This window comes from Pipistrellus kuhlii, unplaced genomic scaffold (genome assembly GCF_014108245.1).
Source record: "Pipistrellus kuhlii isolate mPipKuh1 unplaced genomic scaffold, mPipKuh1.p scaffold_m20_p_22, whole genome shotgun sequence".
Classification (NCBI taxonomy): Eukaryota; Metazoa; Chordata; class Mammalia; order Chiroptera; family Vespertilionidae; genus Pipistrellus; species Pipistrellus kuhlii.
The window spans coordinates 1839965-1860368 of NW_023425521.1; the positions used below are offsets into that span (position 1 = coordinate 1839965).

Genomic DNA, 20404 nt, shown 5'->3' on the forward strand with positions numbered 1-20404 from the left:
ATGCAGTCTGACCCCATCGTCAGCGGCGCGTCACGGAGAGAGGGAACGGCGGGGAGTGACTATCAGACATACATACGTTTTTACTCATGGGAACCGGGAGAGACGCAGCAGGGGGCGGTTTGGCAAAGCACCAGCGTCCTGCTGGAGCGTCCTGGCAGCAGGGGCTGGCGGAGTTGGCATATGGGCTCAAGACCCTTTCTGGACACAAGGGGGCGGGGCAAGGATCTGATGTTTGTTTCCAAACGGAAGGGAAAGGGGAGAGGACAGTGGAAGGAGGGTTCCGGAAGGGCGGCCATCCTGATGGCCACCCAGTGCTGGTTCTGAAGGTCTTGAGGGTCTCGGCAGCCACTTCTCTGAGAGGAGCCGGTGTGATGGAGCCCTCGCTGTCAGGCAGAGATGGCGGAGCTGGGTTCACGCTGGATGCCGAGCCCCCTGCCGGGACGCATCCAGGGGAGGCCAGCTCTGTGCGTCAGCAGAGGCTGTGGGAGAAGGCGGGGTCAGAGGTGGGCGGTCAGTAGTTTCTCCAGCAGAAGGCAGAGACCAGTCGCCGGGACTGGCCGGGTCAGGACCTGCAGGGAGGCAAGGATTGGGTCAGGATTCTGGGAACCCAGAGGACGCTTGGGGAGAATGGGGAGAGCTGTGGGCGGGATCCCCCCTCCGCTCCCTGCAAAACTGGAGGGCCTGCTCGCCCCTCTGTGGAGAGGGCATACCCCGGGACCCCCCTCCGGGCTTGGGCAGCTGCGGCCTGCCCGCCCTGTGCCCACCTGTTCAGTGGCGGCCGGCTTTCTTGGACCTCTTAGTGGGGGACTTGCAGCTGCGGAAGGCGTCCGTGTTGCGGAGGTGCTGGCCCTTGAACTTGGCAGGTGAGGCACAAGTGGCATCGGGGCGGGAAGGCTTGGCTTCCAGCCACCTGGAGAGACAGAGGCATGCCGGGGTTGGGGGAGAGATGTGGCATCGCTGGGGGAAGGAACAAACAGAGGACCTCTGCTCTCAGGTAGAGACCTAGGCCATCTGCCCAGGAGTCTTTGCGAAAGGCCAGCCTGCCTCCACTGCATCACATGGGGGGGATTCTGGGGGTGGCATGGGGGTGCTCTCACCTCCGGAGGCCCCGGAGCTGGCAGGTACACTTCCAGGGGTTGTTGGTGAGAGTGAGTGACTCCAGGTTGTCGAAGGGGAAGTTGGAGGGCAGCTGGGTCAGGCGGTTGTTCTCCAGGTGGACGTTCTTCAGCGTGGTCACCCCCAGGAAGGCACCGTCGGAAATCTGTGGGGCGAGGCAGCCACGAGTGAGCACCCCGGCCCCAGGGCCCGGCCTCTCCCAGCTCTGCAACTCCAGAGGGGCAGGGTCCTTCCCTGGACATAAGCAGTAGCACCCTGAGGAGTGTCTCAAAGTGGCCAAGTTGTCTCTAATGCTTTAGTGCAGTGGTCAGCAAACCGCAGCTCCCGAGGCCCAAGCAGCTCTCGGGCCCCTTGAGTGTGGCTCTTCCACAAAATGCCACTTGTGGGCATGCACGTTCAGTGCGATTGAAACTTCGTGGCCCATGCGCAAAGTGGGTTTTCGACTCAAGAGAAATCCCAATCACTGCACTGTTGCTATCCGGCTCTGTTGACTAATGAGTTTGCCGACCACTGCTTGAGTGCAAGCAACCACCTTTAGAGGTAGCTCGTGCTGTGTCCAGCCTGCAGGCAGGGGGGAAAGTGAAGTCCCTCACCCAGGGTCACATCAGGGAGTCCACAGTAGCTGTAGGACCACACCCAGCTCCTCCACCCCTGGCACCTCTCTCCCTGCGCAAACAGCGCCCCTGGGGAGGCTGCCAGAGCTTGGCCCAGGCTGGCAGAGGGTGAAGCAGGTCAGTGTGTGGTGGGATGGGCATGGGCCCAGGCTCCCCGCAGCCCCAGGGTGCCGGGACTTCCCCCAGTCCTGTCCTCGCTGCTCCCTCGCCGCCTGCCAGCCGCTATTTGTGGAGCCTCCTTGGTGGATGGAGCCTTTGGCCAGGCTGGACTGTTCCAGAGGAAATGTTCTATTGGTGCCCACACCTTGGCCCGGGCGTCACGGATCCTGCCCGGCCTCCCCTGGCCCAGGTCCGTCCCTGCTGCCCCTGCTCTGCTGCCCATCGAAAAGCAGCTCTGGCACTGCCCCCCCCCCCCCCCCCCCCAGACGGGACTCTGACTTCAGCGAGGGAGGGAGGGGCCAGGGTGGGGAAGGGCAGGCTCCGTTCATGCAAACAAAGGCTGGCCGCCGTCCAGGTTTGATTCTGTCCTTATCGCCATGCTTGTGGCCAGGGTGGGTGTGAGGGGCTCTGTAACCAGGCGGCTCTGGTGGCCGCCTCCCCCGCCTTTCCCTGGTGCCGGCCCGAACTCCCGGCCGCAGCGCCTGCACCACAGCCATGTTTCCAGCCCCCAGAAGGGATTCCGCCCGGACCCAAGGCAGCCAGCCCCACCGGGCCAGGTGCTGAGCCTCATAGGGGAGGAGGGATTCCACGAGGCTGCAGCCAGGAGAGGGGGCTGGTGGCTGGGGTGGGCAGGGGACAGGGTGGCACAGCTCGTCTTTCCCGTCGGGAGACACTGGGGACCTGAGCCAGAGGTGGACAACGGTGTGTGGTGCCTGCCTTTGCCCTTTCACAGAGCTCCTGGGGGGCTGGGCCTGCAATCTTGGGGGCGGGTGGCTCTGGTCCCTGGCCCCCATTTGGTTGAAATGGACCTGAGAATGCAGTGGCATGTGTGTGTGGACGGAGGGGGGGCATTCGCCACGGCCCCTGGGGTGTTTGGAGGAGGTCTTCCTTGGGTATTTGCTCCCCCCTTGCTCCCCAGCCCCCCCAACCCACCACACGCACACACACACGCACACGCACACGCACACCCCGCTCCGGGAACAGGGTCTCTTTGTGGGCCCGATTCACCCAGCTCCTCTGGAAGGCTCCTCAATAAACAAACCTTCCTTTGTGGGGCGGTAGGTTTGCCGGAGACAGAAAAACAGAAGAGGAGGGGCCGAAGGCCCGACAGGAAGAGGTGGCTGCTGCCCACAGTGGGGGACTTGGAGGGCCCTGGACCAGCTTCCTAGGGGCCATTGGAGGGGCCTGGGCAGCCGGGCCCCGCTTCTAAGTAGACATGCTAGGAGGGCAGGGGCTGCTGGGCCAGATGAGAGACAGAGCTCCTCGCCGAGGAGACAGCCAGAGGGACGGGGCAGTTTTAGGACAGAGGGGACGGTGTCCCCCCCGCGGCCCTGGCTCCCTGGGCCTCCGGGCAGCGAAGATGGGGCCGGGGCCGGGGCCCAGCACCGCCGCCCGGGGCTCACCTTGTCCAGGCTGGTGCTGTCCAGCCAGAGCGTCTCCAGGTAGCGGCCGAAGGACTGGAAGGCGCCGTCGGGGATGCTCCGGAGCGGGTTGTGGGACAGCTTCAGCTCCTCCACCACGCGCAGCTTGCTCAGGGCTGCGGCGGGGTAGCTGGACAGCTGGTTCCTGTCCAGGTGGAACTTGGCCAGGTTCTCCACGTCGTCCAGGGCCCCCGGCTGCAGGGCGCTGAGCGCGTTCTCGGACAGGTAGAGCCAGCGCAGGTCCTTGGCGCCCTGGAAGGCCCCGGCCCGCAGCTCGCGGATCTTGTTGTTGTTGAGCTGCAGGATGAAGAGGTTGACTAGCGGGGACAGCAGCCCCCGGGGCAGCTCGGTGACCTTGTTGTGGTCCAGGTAGAGGTAGGTGAGCTCGGTCAGGTCGTCGAAGGCGCCGGCGCGCAGCACGCGGATGTCGTTGTGGGACAGGTACAGGTAGATGAGCTGCTTGAGGCCCCGGAAGGCCCCGGCGGCCACCTCGCGGATCTGGCAGTGCTGCAGGTGCAGCGACACCAGGCCGGGCAGGCCCCGGAAGGCGTTGGCGGCCAGCACGGGGAAGCTGTTGCGCTGGAGGTTGAGCAGCTTGGTCTTCTCCGAGACCTTGGGCACCTTCTGCAGGCCCACCTTGTCGCAGATGACGTGCTGCAGGTCGCCGTGGCAGTGGCAGCTCGGGGGGCAGGCGGCCAGCGCGGGCAGCAGGCCGGCCAGGAGGCCGAGGCTGAGCAGGAGCACCGGGCCGGCCATGGCCGGGACGCCTGGGGCCGGGCTGGGGGCGGCAGGAGGACCTGGACGGCGACGACGACGACGACGGCGGGGCACCGGGCAGCAGCGGGAAGTCCTCGGCGCCCGGGTCTCCCGCCCTATTTATACGGCCGCCCTGACCGCAGCGGACAGCCGGAGCCAGCTCCTACGTGGAGCCCCGAGGCCATCGGGCTCGGCTCCCGCCCGCCCGCCCGGGGATGCGCCCCCGCCCTCCGCGGGGTGGGGGTGGGGGTGGGGGTGGCCCCTCCCCGCTGGCGACCTTGCAGGACCGGGACCCTGGCCCTCCGCCTCCTCCCCGCTCCGGGATCCTGCTTCTCTCCAGACCCCCGAGCCTAACCCCTTCCCCGGGTTTTTGGGGGGCGAGGTGGGGGATGACACCGAGGGGAGGGGGGCGTTCCGCGGACGTATTTGTTTGCTCAAGTCCGAGCCTCCGTGCTCCCGCCCCCGCCCGGACGCGCTGGGCCGGGTGCCCTGGACCCGGAGAGGGAGGAAGCGGGGCCGGACGGCCGGACGCGAGTCTCGCCGCCGCCGCGGTCGGCCAGCCCGGCCGGCGCTTTAATGGGGCTCTTGTGCGGCGCCCGCCGAGCGGAGCGTGCGAGCCGCCCTGGCGGCGGGCTCCCCCTTCCGGCCAGACGCGCAGGCAGCCCCGGGGAGGTGGGCGCTCCCCCCCCCCCCCCCCCCCCCGTCCTTCTCACCCCGCCCCCCCCACGCCCTTGGACTTGCCTGGGGCTCTATCTACCAGCTTGAAGCTGGGTTTTTCCCTGCACCCACTCTCCCCTTTTTCCATGGCTAAGACCAGCCCGACCAGCCTGAACAGCGTGTGTGTGTGTGTGTGTGTGTGTGTGTGTGTGTGTGTCAGGGGCAGAGGATGGGGAGAGGGAGGGGGGTGACCAACAGACCTCAAAACACACCTGAAGACCACAGGCAGGGAGTCAGGGCAACTGAACAAGCACAGTCCCACCCCCACCCCTCCTCCTCTCCTCAAAATATCCCGTCCCCTCACTCCCATCTCCAGGGTGGCGGCCAGAGTGGCGCCAAGATGTACTTGGCAGAGGCCACACCTGGGCAGTGGCCCCAGGACCAGGAGGGCCGGGCGGGCAAGGGGGCCCAGGTCCTGTGGGCAGCCCTGCCCCAGCCGACCAGGCCTCTGTGTGTCCGGATGCCTGCGGAAAGTGGGGGGTGGGGGGGGCAATCAGGGACTCCGTGCGGGGCTGCCTGGCGGGGAATGCGGTCTGTGCCGGGAGGGGGTGCAGGAACTGGACCCCAGGGATTTCCAGACTCCAGCTGTGCCTGAGCGGTGCCAGCCGGCACAGGGAAGTGGGGGGGGGGGGGGGGGGGGGGGGGGGGGGGAGCGGTGTGGAGGACAAAGGTCCCGTGTCTTTGCAGACTGGGAAGGACATAGGATACAGAGTGGCTAGCCCCCTCCTCACTCGGGCGTGGGGGCCTGCCCCTCCTCCAAGCCCCTTTCACCCCGTTGCCTCTCAGTGAGGATCAGACGTGCCCAGGACATTCCCGGATGGTATTCAGGCTCCTCCAAGACTGGCTTCTGGTTTTCTGTTGCTCAGGATGTTCCAACCACTAGGGATGGGGGGTGGGGGGAGGGCAGAGGGGGCCACTGGCTTAGGAATCCTTGCGTTGGCTGGATTTTTATTTTGATGGAAATAAAACCCACAGGAAAGTCTCCAGAGCATAGGGGCACTCACCCCAAGGCCAGGCACTTGTCCCGGGTTTTGGGGGACGGACAGGGCAGGGTAGGGTGGGGGTAATGGGTCTGCGGCTCCTAGCTGGGCCAGGCAGGCTGGCTTTCTCATCAGCTGGTGGGATCTCTGGCTTGGGAGGGAGGGGGAGGGGTTGATGTGGCCTGAAGTCAGGAAGTGGGGCTAAGGCGGCCTGGGGATGGGGGGAGAAGGCTGGGCCCGGGGAAGGCTGGGGGCCACAGACGGTGGCGTGGGGCCGCTCCAGGGAGACAGAGACTGAGCCAGAGACTGAGCGAGCCCCGGCTGGGAGAGGATGGCTCCCCTGCTCTCCGTTTCGCATCCGGGGCCCCTGTTCGTTGAGTCAGACCAGTGTCCTGGCGGCTCTGCCTCCTGACCTCTGACCTCGACCCACTGCCCCTCTTTCCCCACCATTCAGCTGTCCTCCACTTCCCCCCAATTCCTTCCGTCCCTCAGGGTGGCTCCCCCCTTTCTCCGAAGCTACCCCCCTCCCTCTTTCCCTCCCTCCCTCCCTCCCTCCCTCCCTTTCTCCTTCCCTCCTTCCCCTCAGACACCCTCTCTGGGCCCTCCAGGTCGCCTATGGGACCACAGAGAACAGTCCTGTGACCTTCATGAGCTTCCCCGAGGACACGGAGGAGCAGAAGTCCCAGAGCGTGGGCAGGATCATGCCTCACACAGAGGTGAGCCCCGACCACGGAGCCCAAGTGCCCACCCCCTGCAGAGACGCCCTCCCTCCCGCAGCAGGGTCTTCCCCGGCCGGGCCTGGGCTTCCTCTGCGGGCTGAGGCCCCGGAGGAAGAGCTGAGGGCGGCCTGAGCAGCTGCCAGCTGCGCCTCTCCGCAGCTCCCTTCCTGTCTGAGGTGTGTTTTTGCCAAGCCCCACTGTCTGTTCTGGGGCAGCCAGGACAGCCTCAAAGAGGAGCCAGGCACAGAGATTTTTCCTGACAGCGCTCTCTGCTCACCCCCACCTCCCAGTCCCCCTACCCTCACCTCCGGGTTCCTCCATCCGCTTGGCGGAAATACTGACTTTCCCAAGCAGCCTGGCCCTTTGGGGACCCCCTTGCGCCTCCAGGCTGACCCCCAACACCTCTCACTGTTACATTCCCAGCGGTGACTCCCCTCCTGCTCCGTCGCTGGAGCTTTGTGCCAGCCCACGCCTGGTTCCCCTTGCCCCCTGTGCCCTGGCGCCCTGAGGTCTCTGCCCGGGTGCCCAGGCAGCTGCTTCCTCTGCCGGCCTGGTGCGAATCCTTCCTGCCCTCCCCCCCGGAGTGAGCGTGCCGTGACCTCAGCCCCCTCCCTCCCAGGCGTCTGACAGCCTCCCCGCCATGTGGGGGGATGCCCTGCACGGGGCCAGCGCCCTTCTCCCCATTTCACGGAGGCGAACACTGAGGCACGCAGAGGCCGCGTTTTCCTTTCACGCTGGCTGCGGCCCAGTTCCCTGCCTGGCTTTCAGGCTGCCTCTCTGCCGCCTGTCCTGTTCACACGGCCTCACCACACCACCCTCTTTGGCGCCTCTGTTTGCTGCCACATGGCAAGTCAGGGAACACGGCCACTTCCTCTGCACAGTTTGTAACGCCTCAGCCCGCCCGGCCCGCCATGGGCCTCCTCCTCTGGCAGCTCCTGTCCCCTCCGTGTCCGCAGGCCCTCTGCGCTGGGCCTCCCTGTTCTGTGTGCCCGGCTCAGGCGTCTGCCTGGTGATGGGTCCGCTCTGGCCTTTGTGTCCCTTCCTTGGGGAAGGGGTCAGGGGGAGGGCTCACTATTAGAGGAGGAGGAAAGACGAAGCTCCCAGCCATTCCCAAGTCTCTCCCTCCACCCCATCCTGAAATGGGTGGGGGAGAAATCCCAAAGTGTGGGCAGAATCATGAAGCTGAAGCTGCCCCGTCCCAGGCCCAGATCGTGAACATGGAGCTGGGGACCATGGCAGAGCTGAACACACCCGGAGAGCTGTGGATCCGAGGGTACTGCGTCATGCTGGGCTACTGGGGGGAGCCCCAGAAGACCGAGGAAGTCATCGGACAGGACAAGTGGTATCGGACAGGGTGAGAGGGCGGAGCGGGGCAGAGGGCTCGGCTGCTGAGGGGAAGCTGGGGTCCGGAGGCTGAGCTGGGGACCATCAGAGTCAGGGCCTAGGACCCCTGGACCGAGCACTACACCAGTGTCTCCACAATTGGAGCCAAGAGTCAGACACTCATTTGTTAAGTCAACAAATTCTTACTCACCTGCCCCTCTTCTGGACACTGGCAGACCAGTGGAAAGCAAGATGAGAACGATCTTACTGTTACTTCGCACATGTCTGGTGGAGGGAGACCAACACAAATAAGAGAATTTCAGGTGTTGATAAAAATGAAGAAGAGAATATAAGATCAGAGGAAAGGAAGTGCCTCTTACAGAGAGGGTAGCTTGAGTGGTCAGAGAAGGCCTCCCAAGGTGTAAGCCTTTGATCTGAGACCTGAATGAGAGAAAAGAAGTCAAGCCCTGGCCAGGTAGCTGGGGTGGTTAGAGCACGGTCCCCATGCCCCAAGGATGCAAGTTTGATTCCCGGTCAGGCACATACAAGACCCAACCAATGGCCCGGCCAGTGTGGCTCATTCGACCTATGAACCAGGAGGTCACAGATCGATTCCTGATCAGGGCACATGCCCAGATTGTGGGCTCGATCCCCAGCGGGAGGCATATAGGAAGCAACCGATCAATGATTCTCTCTCATCATTGATGTTTCTATCTCTCTCTCCTTCTCCCTCTCCCTCTGCTCTGAAATCTATAAAAATATATATTTTTAAAAAAGAATCAACCAATGAATGCATAAATAAGTGGAACAACAAATCAGTGTTTCTTCTCTCTCCCTCAAATCAATAAATTAAAAAAGAAAGTCAGCATGTGCCTAGATCTGTTGAGAGAGGCCACGCTATAGGTATTGGCTTGTTTTTTTCTCCCTCCCCCACTAGACTGTAAGGCCCAGGGACTGTCTTGTTCGTGCTGTGGCCTCCAGAGCCTAGAGCAATGCAGGACACAGAGTAGGTGCTCAGTGGAGGTTGGATGGATGGGTGAGTGCGCCGGCCGGTTGGGCAGAGGCAAGAGGCCATTTCTGGCCTTTCCTTGCAGAGACATTGCCACCATGGACGAGCAGGGCTTCTGCAAAATCGTGGGCCGCTCCAAGGACATGATCATCCGGGGCGGCGAGAACATCTACCCCACCGAGCTGGAGGACTTCCTGCACACGCACCCGAAGGTGCAGGAAGTGCAGGTGAGGCCCCCGGGCCAGGGAGCCCCGGGAGCAGGAGCCACCCGTGGGGATGGTGAGGGCTGAGGCCTGTCTGTGACCCCGGCAGGTGGTGGGAGTGAAGGATGACCGGATGGGGGAGGAAGTCTGTGCCTGCATTCAGCTGAAGAGCGGGGAAGAGACCACCCCGGAGGAGATCAAGGCTTTCTGCAAAGGGCAGGTGGGAGCCTCCACGCACCTCAAGTTACTGTGCTACGTTCTTCACGCCCCTTCTCCCTGCCAGCCACTGCACCCACTGTCCCCTCCGCACCCAGCCTCACGCCCTGTCTCCCTCTGGTCTGCAGATCTCCCACTTCAAGATTCCCCGCTACATCGTGTTTGTCAACAACTACCCCCTCACCATCTCAGGAAAGGTGTGTATGGTGGAGCAGGCAAGGGAGGGGCAGGATGGCCTGGGGCCCAGGCACAGAAGGCCAGGGGGCCCTGACTCTGCCCCAGGGATGGGTAAGAGCATGGAGGTGGGATGACCAACTAGTCAACTCATCCTGGTTTGCCCCGAAGTTTCCTGGCTTTACCCCAAGAAACCTCTCAGTCCCAGGCAAACCAAGACGGCTGGTCGCCCTCGCTGGCAGAGGCCGTGAGCCCAGTGTTTATTCCTTTCTCTTCTCTGCAGGTCCAGAAATTCAAACTCCGAGAGCAGATGGAACGGCATCTAAACCTGTGAATAAAGGGGAGGGGGGCCTGCGAGGCCCTCCCTGCCCTTCCCCCCACATCCCCCTCGTCTGTCTTTGTGATTCGACATAAAGAGCTTCTCTGTTTTCTTTGGCTGGTCTCTCGCTGGTGGTGGTCTCTTGGCAGCTACTGGGGGACGGAGGGCAGATTCCAAAGGGGAAGGAGCACTTTCAGACACGCTCCTGGTCAACGCGGGTGCTGAGCACTTTGGTGTGTGTTCGCTGCTTAATGTAATCCTCGCTCGCTCCCTGGAGATGCCAAAGGGATTCAGTGAGGATTTTTAAAGACTATATGCATTTCTTTTTCATATTATCACCAGATTAGTCCATCTGGAAGTATTCTTTTTTCATAACAGCTTCACTGAGATAGAGTTCACCTGCCATCCAGTGCCCCATTTAAAGTGTAGGACTCGCCGAAACCGGTTTGGCTCAATGGATAGTGCGTGGGCTTGGGGATTGAAGGGTCCCAGGTTCGATTCCGGTCAAGGGCATGTACCTTGGTTGCAGGAATATCCCCAGTAGGGGGTGTGCAAGAGGCAGCTGATCGATGACTCTCTCTCATCGATGTTTCTAACTCTCTATCTCTTTCCCTTCCTCTCTGTAAAAAATCAATAAAATATATTAATAAATAAATAAATAAATAAAGTGTAGGACTCATTGGTTTTCAGTATATTCACAGATCTATGCCACTGTCATCACAGTCCGTTTTTGAACATTTTCATCTCCTGAGAAAGAAACTCTATACCCTTTAGCTATTATCCTACCTCTCCCACCCTCCAAAAACAAATACATATATCTTTTTCAGTCAATGAACCTGCGTTTGCTTGATGGGCAGAGCCAGATAAGCAGGCTGTACCTTGACCCAAGAAATAAAAACTGTACTTTCTTCTTGCAATCCATACCCTCTAGTGTGTCTACTCTCAGCAGCAGTGGCCTTCTCCTCTTTTATTTTTATTTTTCAAAATATATTTTATTGATTTTTTTTACAAAGAGGAAGGAAGAAGGTGAGGAATAGAGAGTTAGAAACATTGATGAGAGAAACATCAATTCAGCTGCTTCCTGCACACTCCCCACTGGGGATGTGCCAGCAACCAAGATACATGCCCTTGACCGGAATCGAACCTGGGACCTTTCAGTCCACAGGTCAACGCTCTATCCACTGGGCCAAACCGGTTAGGGCCTTCTCCTCTTTTTAGACCATGAACATAAGTTCACGGTTCTCTGGGTGCCAGGCACTATGCTAGATACTTTCTTGAACTCTCCCCAACAACCCTGTCAAGTGGACATGAGCCCCATTTCACAAATGATGAAACAGACACTCAGAGCCATCTGGTGTCTTGCCCGGGGTCACACAGCTGGAATGAGAACCTACTTTCTGTCTCCAAAGCCCATGATCTTCCCACTTCAGGGAACAGTTCAGGTGCCTACTTGCCGAGCCCTTCACCTGAACCCTGTCTCTCCCACGGACACCACCCTCGGCTCTCCACCCTGCAGGTGCAGGGGGCCTGGGGGTTTGATGTAGGAGATGACAGCCTAGTCTCCTGGCCTAACGGCTTCTCCTGGGATTTTTCTGCTCCTTCAACGTCCAGCCCAGTGTCCTCTCCTCCCATACCAACTCATGGGCCCTTGTAACAGATGGCCCCACAGCACAGAGCAGACTGGCTTAGCATCCAGCAGATGCTGAATTGACATCTGTTGCCTTTTGTCTCTCGTTGGCTTGCTTCTCCTGTACTGTGACTCGGTCTTAGGCATCCGATGTCCCCCAGTGCCCAGCTCTGTGCCAGGCCCATAAGATGTTAAGGGAATTCATTGAATGAACTGGGAATTCCTGGGTGGGCGGGGGTACCCGCGCTCCACAGAGTGCTGAAAGTAGGCAGCGGGAGTTCACCCCAGTGGCCAGTGAAAAGGCCAGGTGGGCCGAAACCGGTTTGGCTCAGTGGATAGAGCACATGTGTCAAACACAAGGCCCGCGGGCCAAATCCGTCCCGCCAGGCCTTGCAATGTGGCCCGCACCGCGCTGTCATCACTGCACTCCGCTGCGTTTCCATCACAATGACAGTTTATGACTGTTCAGTAAACCATTCGGCCCGCGATTTAGGCTGGATTTTAGATTTTGGCCCCTTCTCTGATTGAGTTCGACACCCCTAGGATAGAGCGTCAGCTGCGGACTGAAAGGTCCCAGGTTCGATTCTGGTCAAGGGCACGTACCTTGGTTGCGGGCACATCCGCAGTGGGGAGGGGGTGTGCAAGAGGCAGCTCTCATCGATGTTTCTAGCTCTCTGTCCCTCTCTCTTCCTCTCTGTAAAAAATCAATAACATATTTTTTAAAAAAAAGAAAAGAAATGCGGTGAGCGCATCTGTGCCCGGCAGGTGGCGCCAGAGACCCAGGCCCCCGGCCCTCCGCGCGCGTCGGCCGCGGCGCTCAGTCGCGCAGGCGCTCTTCCTTCCGCCGGGGCGGCCCCACCGGCTCGGCTCCCCGCACCCCGTGCGCCCTGGGCGCCTCTCGGGCTCCGATCCGCCCGGTGCACCGCGCCGCCGCCGAGCGCACCATGGCGCTTCCCCGCGCCCGGGCCGGGGCCGGGGCCTGGGCGGCGGCGGCCAAAGCGGCCCAGAGGCGCCGCCGCGCGGAGGGCGCGGGCGGATCGCCGAGCCCCGCGGCCCGGAGCCAGCGCGCGGCGCTGTACGTCCACGTGAGTGGGGCGGCGGCGGGGGAGCGGGGCTCCACGGGGGGACATGTCACTCGTGAGCCCACCCGCCGGCTTTCCCTGCTCCCGGGCGGGGTCTTGGCAGGGCCCCGGGCCCTGGCAGGGACATGGGACCCGAAGGCTCTGTGCGCACCAGCGAGGCGACCTCTGACCCAGTGGCTTCCCTTCTGAGCCCCAGTTTTGTCTTATGGCAGCGTTTCCCACACTTTCTCTCATGATGAGAGTCACCTGGTGGAGTTGTTCAACGACAGATTCCTGAAGCCCAACTAAGAAGTGCTAAACTAGAATTTTGGGGAACATATAGATAAAATTGTATACTTAACTAAGCTTAGAGTACCTAGAATCGGTAGTTTTAACAACTCCACCAGGTGATTCTCATCATGAGAGAAGTTTGGGAAACCCTGTCTTATTGGAGCGGGCACAATCCCAGCCTTAGGGGGTTGTGTGGCTCAGAGGGCGTAACCACTGTCCACAGACCTAGAATGGGGTGGGAATGTGTGCACCTGAGCCCTGGAGGTGAGAGGCCAGGGCCGCCCCGAGTCCCCGCTCACCCCCTGCAAACACCCCTCGCCCCCAGTGGCCCTACTGCGAGAAGCGCTGCAGCTACTGCAACTTCAACAAGTACATCCCCCGGGGCGTGGACGAGGCCGCGATGCGGAGCTGCCTGGTGACAGAGACTCAGACGCTGCTGCTGCTCAGCGGGGTGCGGCGGTGGGTCCTGGGGGGCTGGAGCAGGGCTGGGAGGGAGGTGGGTAGGACGGGTGCTGCAGGCCTGCTGGAGGGCTCCCCCAGGCCTCACCTTCTTTATCTTCTTTACCCAGGGTGGAGTCCGTGTTCTTTGGTGGAGGCACCCCGAGCCTGGCCAGCCCCCACACTGTGGCTGCTGTCCTGGAGGCAGTGGCCCAGACAGCTCACCTGCCTGCAGACTCCGAAGTCACCTTGGAGGTCAACCCCACTTCTGCCCCAGCCTCCCGACTGGCAGCCTTTGGGGCAGCCGGAGTCAATAGGCTGTCCATTGGCCTCCAGGTAACCAGTCTGTCCACCCCCACCCCAGGGCACCAGCCCTGCCGTGCCGACTCTCCACTGGTCACACTCACTTATCAGGCAAACATTTCCTAATGCTGAGAGAGTCTGGCCCCAGATGCATGCATATCTGGTCTCTAATTGCAAAGAAACCTAGTAAATCAAGAGACATTTTTTGCCCTGGCTGGGTAGCTCAGTTGGTTAGTGTGTGTTGTCCTGATACACCAAGGTTGTGGGTTCGATCCCCAGTCTGGGCACATACAAGGATCAACCAGTGACTGCATAAATAAGAGGTTGATCTAACCTCTTATCAAATTTTTAGTATGCGGTATACAGTAAAAATTTGTTCACTGTTAGGACAGTGGTGAGCAGCAGATTTCTCGAATTTCTTCATTAAGTGATATTTTGGAAAAAAAAAAATAACTGGCCCATACTCTTTAAAAATGTCAATATCCTGAGAGATACGGGAAGGCTAAGGATCTAGACTACAGGCATCCAATGAAACGGTGACGGCTGAGTGCTGTGTGTGACCCCTGCTTGGCTCCTGGACATTACTGCAGTAGCCATTATTGGGACAGTGGGCCAGATCTGAATGTGACTGTGTATTAGATACTGGCTTCCTGTCAACGTTACATTTCCTGACCTCTGCAGTTGGCTTGTGGTTATGTAAGAGAGTGTCCTTGTTGTTAGGAAGTACACACTTCACTATTTAGGGGTGAAAGGGTGCAATATTTAAGTTGGTTACATTTAAGTAACCCATTTGCAAATGCTCACTAGCATGTGGCCAGTGGCTACCATCTCCCGCTAAAATGCTCTATAGCCGCACTGACTGTATGTCGGTGAACACTTGGCATGTGACCATTTAAATTCAGTTACCTTAAAATGTAAACAGCCACGTGTGTGAACGCCTGCTATATTGGACAGAGCAGGTATGGGATATTCCCGTAGGGCTAATCTGTCAGTTACTCTCCAATGGGTCAACATCGTCATCATATGCATGTATATTTATAGAGTCAAAGCAAATGTGGCAAAATGTGGTAGGTGAATCTGAATGGTGGTGGTATTCGTTGACTTTTTCCCCCCAACTTTTCTATAGATACGAAATATTTCAAAATCAAAAGTAAAATTAAGAAAGGCTCTTGGCTTTGGGGCCAGGCAGTCCTCTACGTTCAGGGTCTGACTGTGTGACCTTGGGCACGTTATGTAACATCTCTGAACATCAGTTTCCTCCTTTGTAAATTTGGAGTGAACGTTGGAGGGTTATAAGGATGAATTAGATGTCACATAGAAAAGCTTGGCCCGTAGTGCGTGACCCTTCAGTGAATGGTATGCCCTCGGTATTGGGTCTGGCCCGTCCCAGGCATTAGGGGTGAGTTGATGACATATTTGACCAAATATACCAGGCTAATTTTTAAAAAGATATATTTTATTGATTTTTTTTTACAGAGAGGAAGGGAGAGGGATAGAGAGTTAGAAACATCGATGAGAGAGAAACATCAATCAGCTGCCTCCTGCACACCCCTTACTGGAGATGTGCCTGCAACCAAGGTACATGCTCTTGACCAGAATCGAACCTGGAACCCTTTAGTCTGAAGGCCAACCCTCTATCCACTGAGCCAACCCACTTAGGGCAAGCAAGCTGACTTTTAAGTTGATCATTTTTGCTTGGCCCGGGAATGATGTTGTAAATATCCGAATGGCCCTTGGCAGAAGAAATGATGTTATAAATATCCAGATGGGCCTGATCTACCTACAGTAGGGTGGGCCACGTGGTTTTGTGTCTCCCTGAGCCGGCCTGTGTGCTGACGGCGCCTGCCTCTCTCCCCAGTCCCTGGATGACGCCGAGCTGCAGCTGCTGGGGCGGACGCACTCGGCCAACGATGCTCTGCGGACGCTGGCAGAGGCCCGGGGCCTGTTCCCCGGGCGCGTGTCAGTGGACCTGATGCTGGGGCTGCCCGCCCAGCAGGTGGGGCCCTGGCTCCGGCGGCTGGGGGACCTGCTGCGCCGCTGTGACGACCACGTCTCCCTCTACCAGCTGTCCCTGGAGCGCGGCACCGCCCTCTTCGCCCGGGTGCAGCGGGGCGCGCTTCCTGCCCCGGACCCCGAGCTGGCCGCCGAGATGTACCAGGAGGGGCGGGCAGCCCTTCGGGAGGCGGGCTTCCGCCAGTACGAGGTCTCCAACTTTGCTCGGAATGTAAGTCCTGGGGCTGACGGCCGAAGGTGGGCAGTGGGCAGGCTGAGGCGGGCCCTGGGCGAGGGACCCTGCGGGGTCTCAGCGGGGTCCTCGAGGCCTGAGGTGGGGGGACATTTTATTTTATTTTATATTTTATTTTTAAAAAAATATATTTTATTGATTTCTTACAGAGAGGAAGAGAGAGGGATAGAGAGTTAGAAACACCGGTGAGAGAGAATCATCAATCAGCTGCTTCCTGCGCACCCACCACTGGGGATGTGCCCGCAGCCAAGATACATGCCCTTGACCGGAATCGAACCCGGGACCCTTGAGTCCGCAGGCCGATGCTCTATCCACTGAGCCAACCCGGTTTCAGCGTGGGGAGGGGGCGGGCGGGGGGACACTTTAACCGGGTTCCCCTTACCTGAGCAGCAACAGGGCTGCCAGCTTCGCTCGGCCCTGACGACCCTCTCCCTCCCCACAGGGGGCGCTGAGCACCCACAATTGGACTTACTGGCAGTGCGGCCAGTACATTGGCGTTGGGCCCGGTGAGTGAGTGCCCTGTGAACCACAGGAGGGGGACAAGGGAGTGGATGTCACGGCTGTGTGATCCTGGGCCACTTATTAACCTCTGTTTGCTCCTATGTACACACGGCAAGAGAGGGATGTCGTTGAGTGTGTGTTTTGAGGCGCTTGGTAACGCCTGGCACGGGGGTCCTCAGCCTTCAGCACGTGCCGGAATTACCGGGAAGGCCTGTTAAAGCCCGGGTGGCCGGGCCCCCCTCCAGGATGTCTGCTTGCACAGGGCGGGAGTGAGGTCTGCAAGTGTAGGTTTCTAGCATCGTCGATGCTGTGGGTCCGGGGATCACGCTTTGAGAACCAGCGGGTGTTAAAGCGGGTGTGGTTGTTGATGTTGTCAGGGGCCCACGGGCGATTCGTGCCCCAGGGGGCTGGCGGCCTTGCCCGGGAGGCTCGGATCCAGACCCTTGAGCCTGACAACTGGATGAAGGAGGTGAAGCTGTTCGGCCACGGCACCCGGAAGCGCTCCTCCCTGGGCGAGCTGGAGCTGTGAGCACCTGGGGGCACTGGGCGCTCCCCCTGGGTCCCCCTGCGGCCCCAGAACCACCTCCAGGGGCACCTCCTTACCTCTTCCCTGGTCCCGTCCTGCATGGTCCTCCTCAGCCCCCCATACACACATCCCAGCGCGGGGCTGGAAGGCGGGGGGAAGCACAGGTCTCCTCTCCAATAGCCTGGATGGGTTTCCTTTCAGGCTGGAGGAAGTGTTGGCCATGGGGCTGCGCACAGACGTAGGGATCACTCACCAGGTAAGGGGTCCAGGGGCTCTGGCACACTGCTTCCTCCTAAGCCACGCATGGTCATTTCACACACACACACACACACACACACACACACACACACACCCCTCCGTCCCTCTGGCAGCTGGAGGTGGGGCTTGAGTCCAGCTGAGGCCTGATGGGCAGTGTGGTGCAATGGTGAGGGTTCTGGACTAGGGCTGCAGAGACCCAGGCTCGAGTCCCCTTCTACTGCGCCCTTGAGCACACATCCTCTCACCTCTCTGAACGTCCCTTTTCTCAGCTGCGTGGTGGGACAGACTAGAATATGAAGGGTTTCGGATGTTGTAATTAGCAGGGAGAGCTCAGACAGGAAGTGCAGTCAATGCTCAGTGCAGCTCAAGCTTCCCTGGATGAAGTCAGGACTATAAAGCCCTGGCCATATCCTGAGCAGCAGGGGTAGGGGGTGAGGGGGTGGATCGAGGGAGACCTGGCTTTCGGCCTAAACATGGAGGAGTGGAGGTGCCCGCGTCCCTGCTGGCCCGAAGGCCTGGGCCTGGTGTGCATGAGAGTCAGCTGGCTGAGATCCCGGGGCCGGACTGAACCCTCCCTCGCCCCTCCCCACGCCCCCAGACACACGGCCCAGCGTAACCCCACCCCCTGCCCCTTCTGCTCCCCCAGCACTGGCAGCAGTTTGAGCCCCAGCTGACCCTGGGGGACGTGTTTGGAGCCAGCGAGGCTGTGCACGCGCTGCTGGAGCAGGGCTTGCTGCTGCTGGATCACAGGTGTGCCGGCGGCGGGAGGGTGGTCAGACGTGGTGGGAAGCCCTGACTTCCGATTACACACCCGGGGAAAGGGAGAACCGCTGGTGAGGAAGGGCCTGTGGGTGCCCTGGGCCCTGGTAGACGGTGGGCGTTGAAACTGGGAGAGGAGGCAGCTGCCACATCCGGGCCTCTCGGTGTTCTAGGGGTCTCCGGTGTTCCTGGGAAGGGCTGGCCGTGCTGGACTCTCTGCTGCTGACCCTTCTACCACGACTCCAAGAGGCCTGGCAGCAGAAAGCCCCCGCCCCTGTGCCAGGAGGGTGACGGATGTCCAAGCCCGGGTGGGCTTGGGGCTGGCCTGACACTACAGACATCTCAGCTCTCCTCTTGGCCCAGCCCTGGCGTCCCCAGGGGACCGCCTACAGTGAGGTGGACGGGAGGACCACTGTCGGAGGTCTGGGAACTGGCATCGAGGGTGCCCACCGCTGCCAGGGCAGAGTCGTGGTGTCTGCGAGTGCCTCTCACTGGTGGTCTCTCAAGCAGCTCCTGGCTGGCAAGAGCTTCTGAGGGATCCGGCTCTCAGACTCCCAGCCCCTACAATACAGGACGGGACCCCCGAGAAGGGGCTGAGCGATGCTGGCCGACCCCTGTGTGCATCCCGCACAGGACCTGCCTGCCGGACTCAGAACAGTGAGCAAGATCAGAGCGAGCCCTGCCCCTTCTCCTTTGGCAACCAGGATGTGTTTGGGGTGTCAGGAGCCTCACAGGCCTTCCTGAGCTTCCTCCCCAGTTCCCTCTCCCTGCAGCCTTTCCCTGAAGAGAGTGAAGGGGGAGCCCTAACCCATTTGGCTCAGTGGATAGAGCGTCAGCCTGAAAACTCAAGGGTCCCAGGTTCAATTCCGGTCAAGGACTTGTACCTTGGTTGTGGGCACATCCCCAGGGGAGGGTGTGCAGGAGGCAGCTGATCAATGTTTCTCTCTCATCTATGTTTCTAACTCTCCCTCTTCCTTCCTCTCTGTAAAAAAATCAATAAAATATATATATTTTAAAAAAGAGTGATGCTGAAACTGGTTTGGCTCAATGGATATAGAGCATCAGGCCTGTGGACTGAAAGGTCCCGGGTTCGATTCCGATCAAGGGCATGTACCTTGGTTGTGCGTATATCCCCAGTAGGGGGTGTGCAAAAGGCAGTTGATCAATGATTCTCATCGATGTTTCTAACTCTATCCCTCTCTCTTCCTCTCTGTAAAAAAAAAAAAAAAAATCAATAAAATATATATATATATTTTTAAAAGAGTGAAGGGGGGAAGAAGGGGTGGGGCAAGCAGGGAAGAGGGAGGGAAGGAGGATTCAGAAAAGACCCAGAGCCTGCTGATCCTCCCTGGCCCTTCACTTGCAGAAATGGCCGCCTGGTGCGTCTGTAAGTGGCTTAACAAGACCCGCTGGAGCCCGTCTTGACTGTGGTCCTCTCCTCTGCCTGGGCTCCTTTGTGGGGTGTGGGATTCTGACTTGGGGGCTAGAGACTTCGTCTAGGCTGAGATTTCTTCCTGTTCGCCGGCCGTGGTTCACCCGGTGATGTCAGCGTCCATCCGTGATCCTTGCCCACATCAATCCGCCGTTAGACTGAGGGTTGCAGAGCGTTAGTTTCTGACCGTCATCCCCTCTACGTTCACTGACGGGCACTCAGCCACCTCCAAAGAGCTCTCCCCTTTTGGAGGGCTGACCCTCAGCCCCTGGAGAGATTGGATGCAGGGTGTGTGTGCGTGTGAGAGAGACAGGCGTTCTCCTGCGACAAGGCTTCCTACCTCTTCCTCGCAGAGGGTCGCTGTGACGCCCCGAGGAATTCAGTCCTGGTGACTCAGGGCGAGCACGTGCGTTTCCCGTGTGCCCGGTGGGTGTGAATATCAGTCCTCCTGTGAACCTGCGGTAAGTGTTACGACGTCTCATTTGTTCATGAAATATTCAGCAGGCACGGCGGGTGTGCCAGGCACTGTGCCGGGCACGCAGAGAGGAATAAGACCTGTCCCCGCCTCGCGGACAGACGCGGGCAGAGATACATGTCAGGGCGGTCGGTGAGGGCGTGCGGGTGGGCTGCGGGAGCCTGCCATGCGTCTGGCTCGGAGGGGCTGGAGGCAGGAAGGGGGAATCCCTCTTTCTTACTCCTCCTCTGGCCCTGGGAAGGAAGGCTGGTGGGGTGACAGCCTCCTCCCGAGCCTTCCCCTGATCTTGATATTCAAGAAGTGAGCATGGGGCCGGAGCAGGTGCACCATCAGATAACCTGGGCCCGCTCAGGTTTCCCCCAGCGGCCCGGCCACCTGAGCCGCCCAGGCCCTCCCTGCCACTGGGCCTGGACAGGAGCCAGGGCCAGGAGGGGGTGGCACGGGTCAGCTGCTATGACTCACTCCGGTCCCACCCTCCCTCCGCAGGTGAATCAGAACCTCCCGGAGGTGGAGCCCAGGAATCCAGTCTTTAAATGCTTCCTGCGTGGCTCCAGCGATCAGGCCCGTGTGGGGAGCCTGCCATCTGCCTCCCGTCCTCAGAGGCAGGGCTCAGGAGGGACGTGGGGGACACGGCTACTTCCCCCTGCATCCAGGCCTGCCAGGCCTCGTTCCTCAAAGGGGTCCTCCCTCCACAGGGAGACTTATATTGTCATTTTTACCTGCTCCCCTTCCCCCCCCCCCTCAGCCCCCCAAAAGCACATG

General features: G+C 59.9%; 3 protein-coding genes and 1 long non-coding RNA gene across 7 annotated transcripts in view; 2 read left to right on the forward strand and 2 right to left on the reverse strand.

The window, feature by feature from the left end:
• ACSF2 (acyl-CoA synthetase family member 2) overlaps positions 1-9842 on the forward strand; it is a 30172-nt gene extending 20330 nt beyond the window's left edge. Inside the window, exons 11-16 of the mRNA XM_036451353.2 lie at positions 6372-6479; positions 7685-7836; positions 8900-9041; positions 9127-9237; positions 9362-9430; positions 9691-9842. Of these exons, the coding sequence (XP_036307246.1) occupies positions 6372-6479; positions 7685-7836; positions 8900-9041; positions 9127-9237; positions 9362-9430; positions 9691-9741 (633 nt within the window). The 3' untranslated portion in view covers positions 9742-9842. The remainder of the gene's footprint in view (positions 1-6371; positions 6480-7684; positions 7837-8899; positions 9042-9126; positions 9238-9361; positions 9431-9690) is intronic.
• Positions 61-4325, reverse strand: CHAD (chondroadherin). Of its 4 annotated transcripts, none has more exons than XM_036451360.2 (5): positions 4120-4324; positions 3293-4077; positions 1098-1261; positions 765-910; positions 61-569 (listed from the first exon to the last, which is right to left on the reverse strand). In XM_036451360.2, the coding sequence occupies exons 2-4, from the start codon at positions 4064-4066 to the stop codon at positions 769-771; spliced, it is 1080 nt and encodes a 359-aa protein (XP_036307253.1). In that variant the 5' UTR covers positions 4067-4077; positions 4120-4324; the 3' UTR covers positions 61-569; positions 765-768. The 4 variants fall into 4 exon arrangements, with proteins under 4 accessions (XP_036307253.1, XP_036307252.1, XP_036307254.1 ...); XM_036451359.2 differs by having other exon boundaries at positions 4114-4120; XM_036451361.2 differs by having other exon boundaries at positions 61-479; positions 3293-4325.
• Positions 9843-12113: 2271 nt separating the features above from the next.
• On the forward strand, positions 12114-18145 carry RSAD1 (radical S-adenosyl methionine domain containing 1). The gene is made up of 9 exons (XM_036451357.2): positions 12114-12438; positions 13031-13164; positions 13275-13479; positions 15305-15670; positions 16134-16197; positions 16570-16717; positions 16920-16974; positions 17623-17726; positions 17909-18145. The coding sequence occupies exons 1-9, from the start codon at positions 12298-12300 to the stop codon at positions 18024-18026; spliced, it is 1335 nt and encodes a 444-aa protein (XP_036307250.1). The 5' UTR covers positions 12114-12297; the 3' UTR covers positions 18027-18145.
• LOC118726500 lies at positions 16902-19817 on the reverse strand. Its single transcript, XR_004990310.2, has 3 exons — positions 19561-19817; positions 17594-17601; positions 16902-16912 (listed from the first exon to the last, which is right to left on the reverse strand). It is a non-coding gene; the product is annotated as an uncharacterized LOC118726500 (long non-coding RNA).
• Positions 19818-20404: the final 587 nt, after the last annotated feature.

Coding starts and splice junctions, on each gene's coding strand:
- RSAD1 (XM_036451357.2), top strand. CDS start 12,298: ATGGCGCTTCCCCGCGCCCGGGCCGGGGCCGGGGCCTGGGCGGCGGCG. Junction 16,718..16,919: donor TCCCTGGGCGAGCTGGAGCT/GTGAGCACCTGG, acceptor GTTTCCTTTCAG/GCTGGAGGAAGTGTTGGCCA. Junction 16,975..17,622: donor ACGTAGGGATCACTCACCAG/GTAAGGGGTCCA, acceptor CTGCTCCCCCAG/CACTGGCAGCAGTTTGAGCC.
- CHAD (XM_036451361.2), bottom strand. CDS start 4,066: ATGGCCGGCCCGGTGCTCCTGCTCAGCCTCGGCCTCCTGGCCGGCCTG. Junction 1,262..3,292: donor ACAGCACCAGCCTGGACAAG/GTGAGCCCCGGG, acceptor CTCGCCCCACAG/ATTTCCGACGGTGCCTTCCT. Junction 911..1,097: donor CAGCTCCGGGGCCTCCGGAG/GTGAGAGCACCC, acceptor CTGTCTCTCCAG/GTGGCTGGAAGCCAAGCCTT.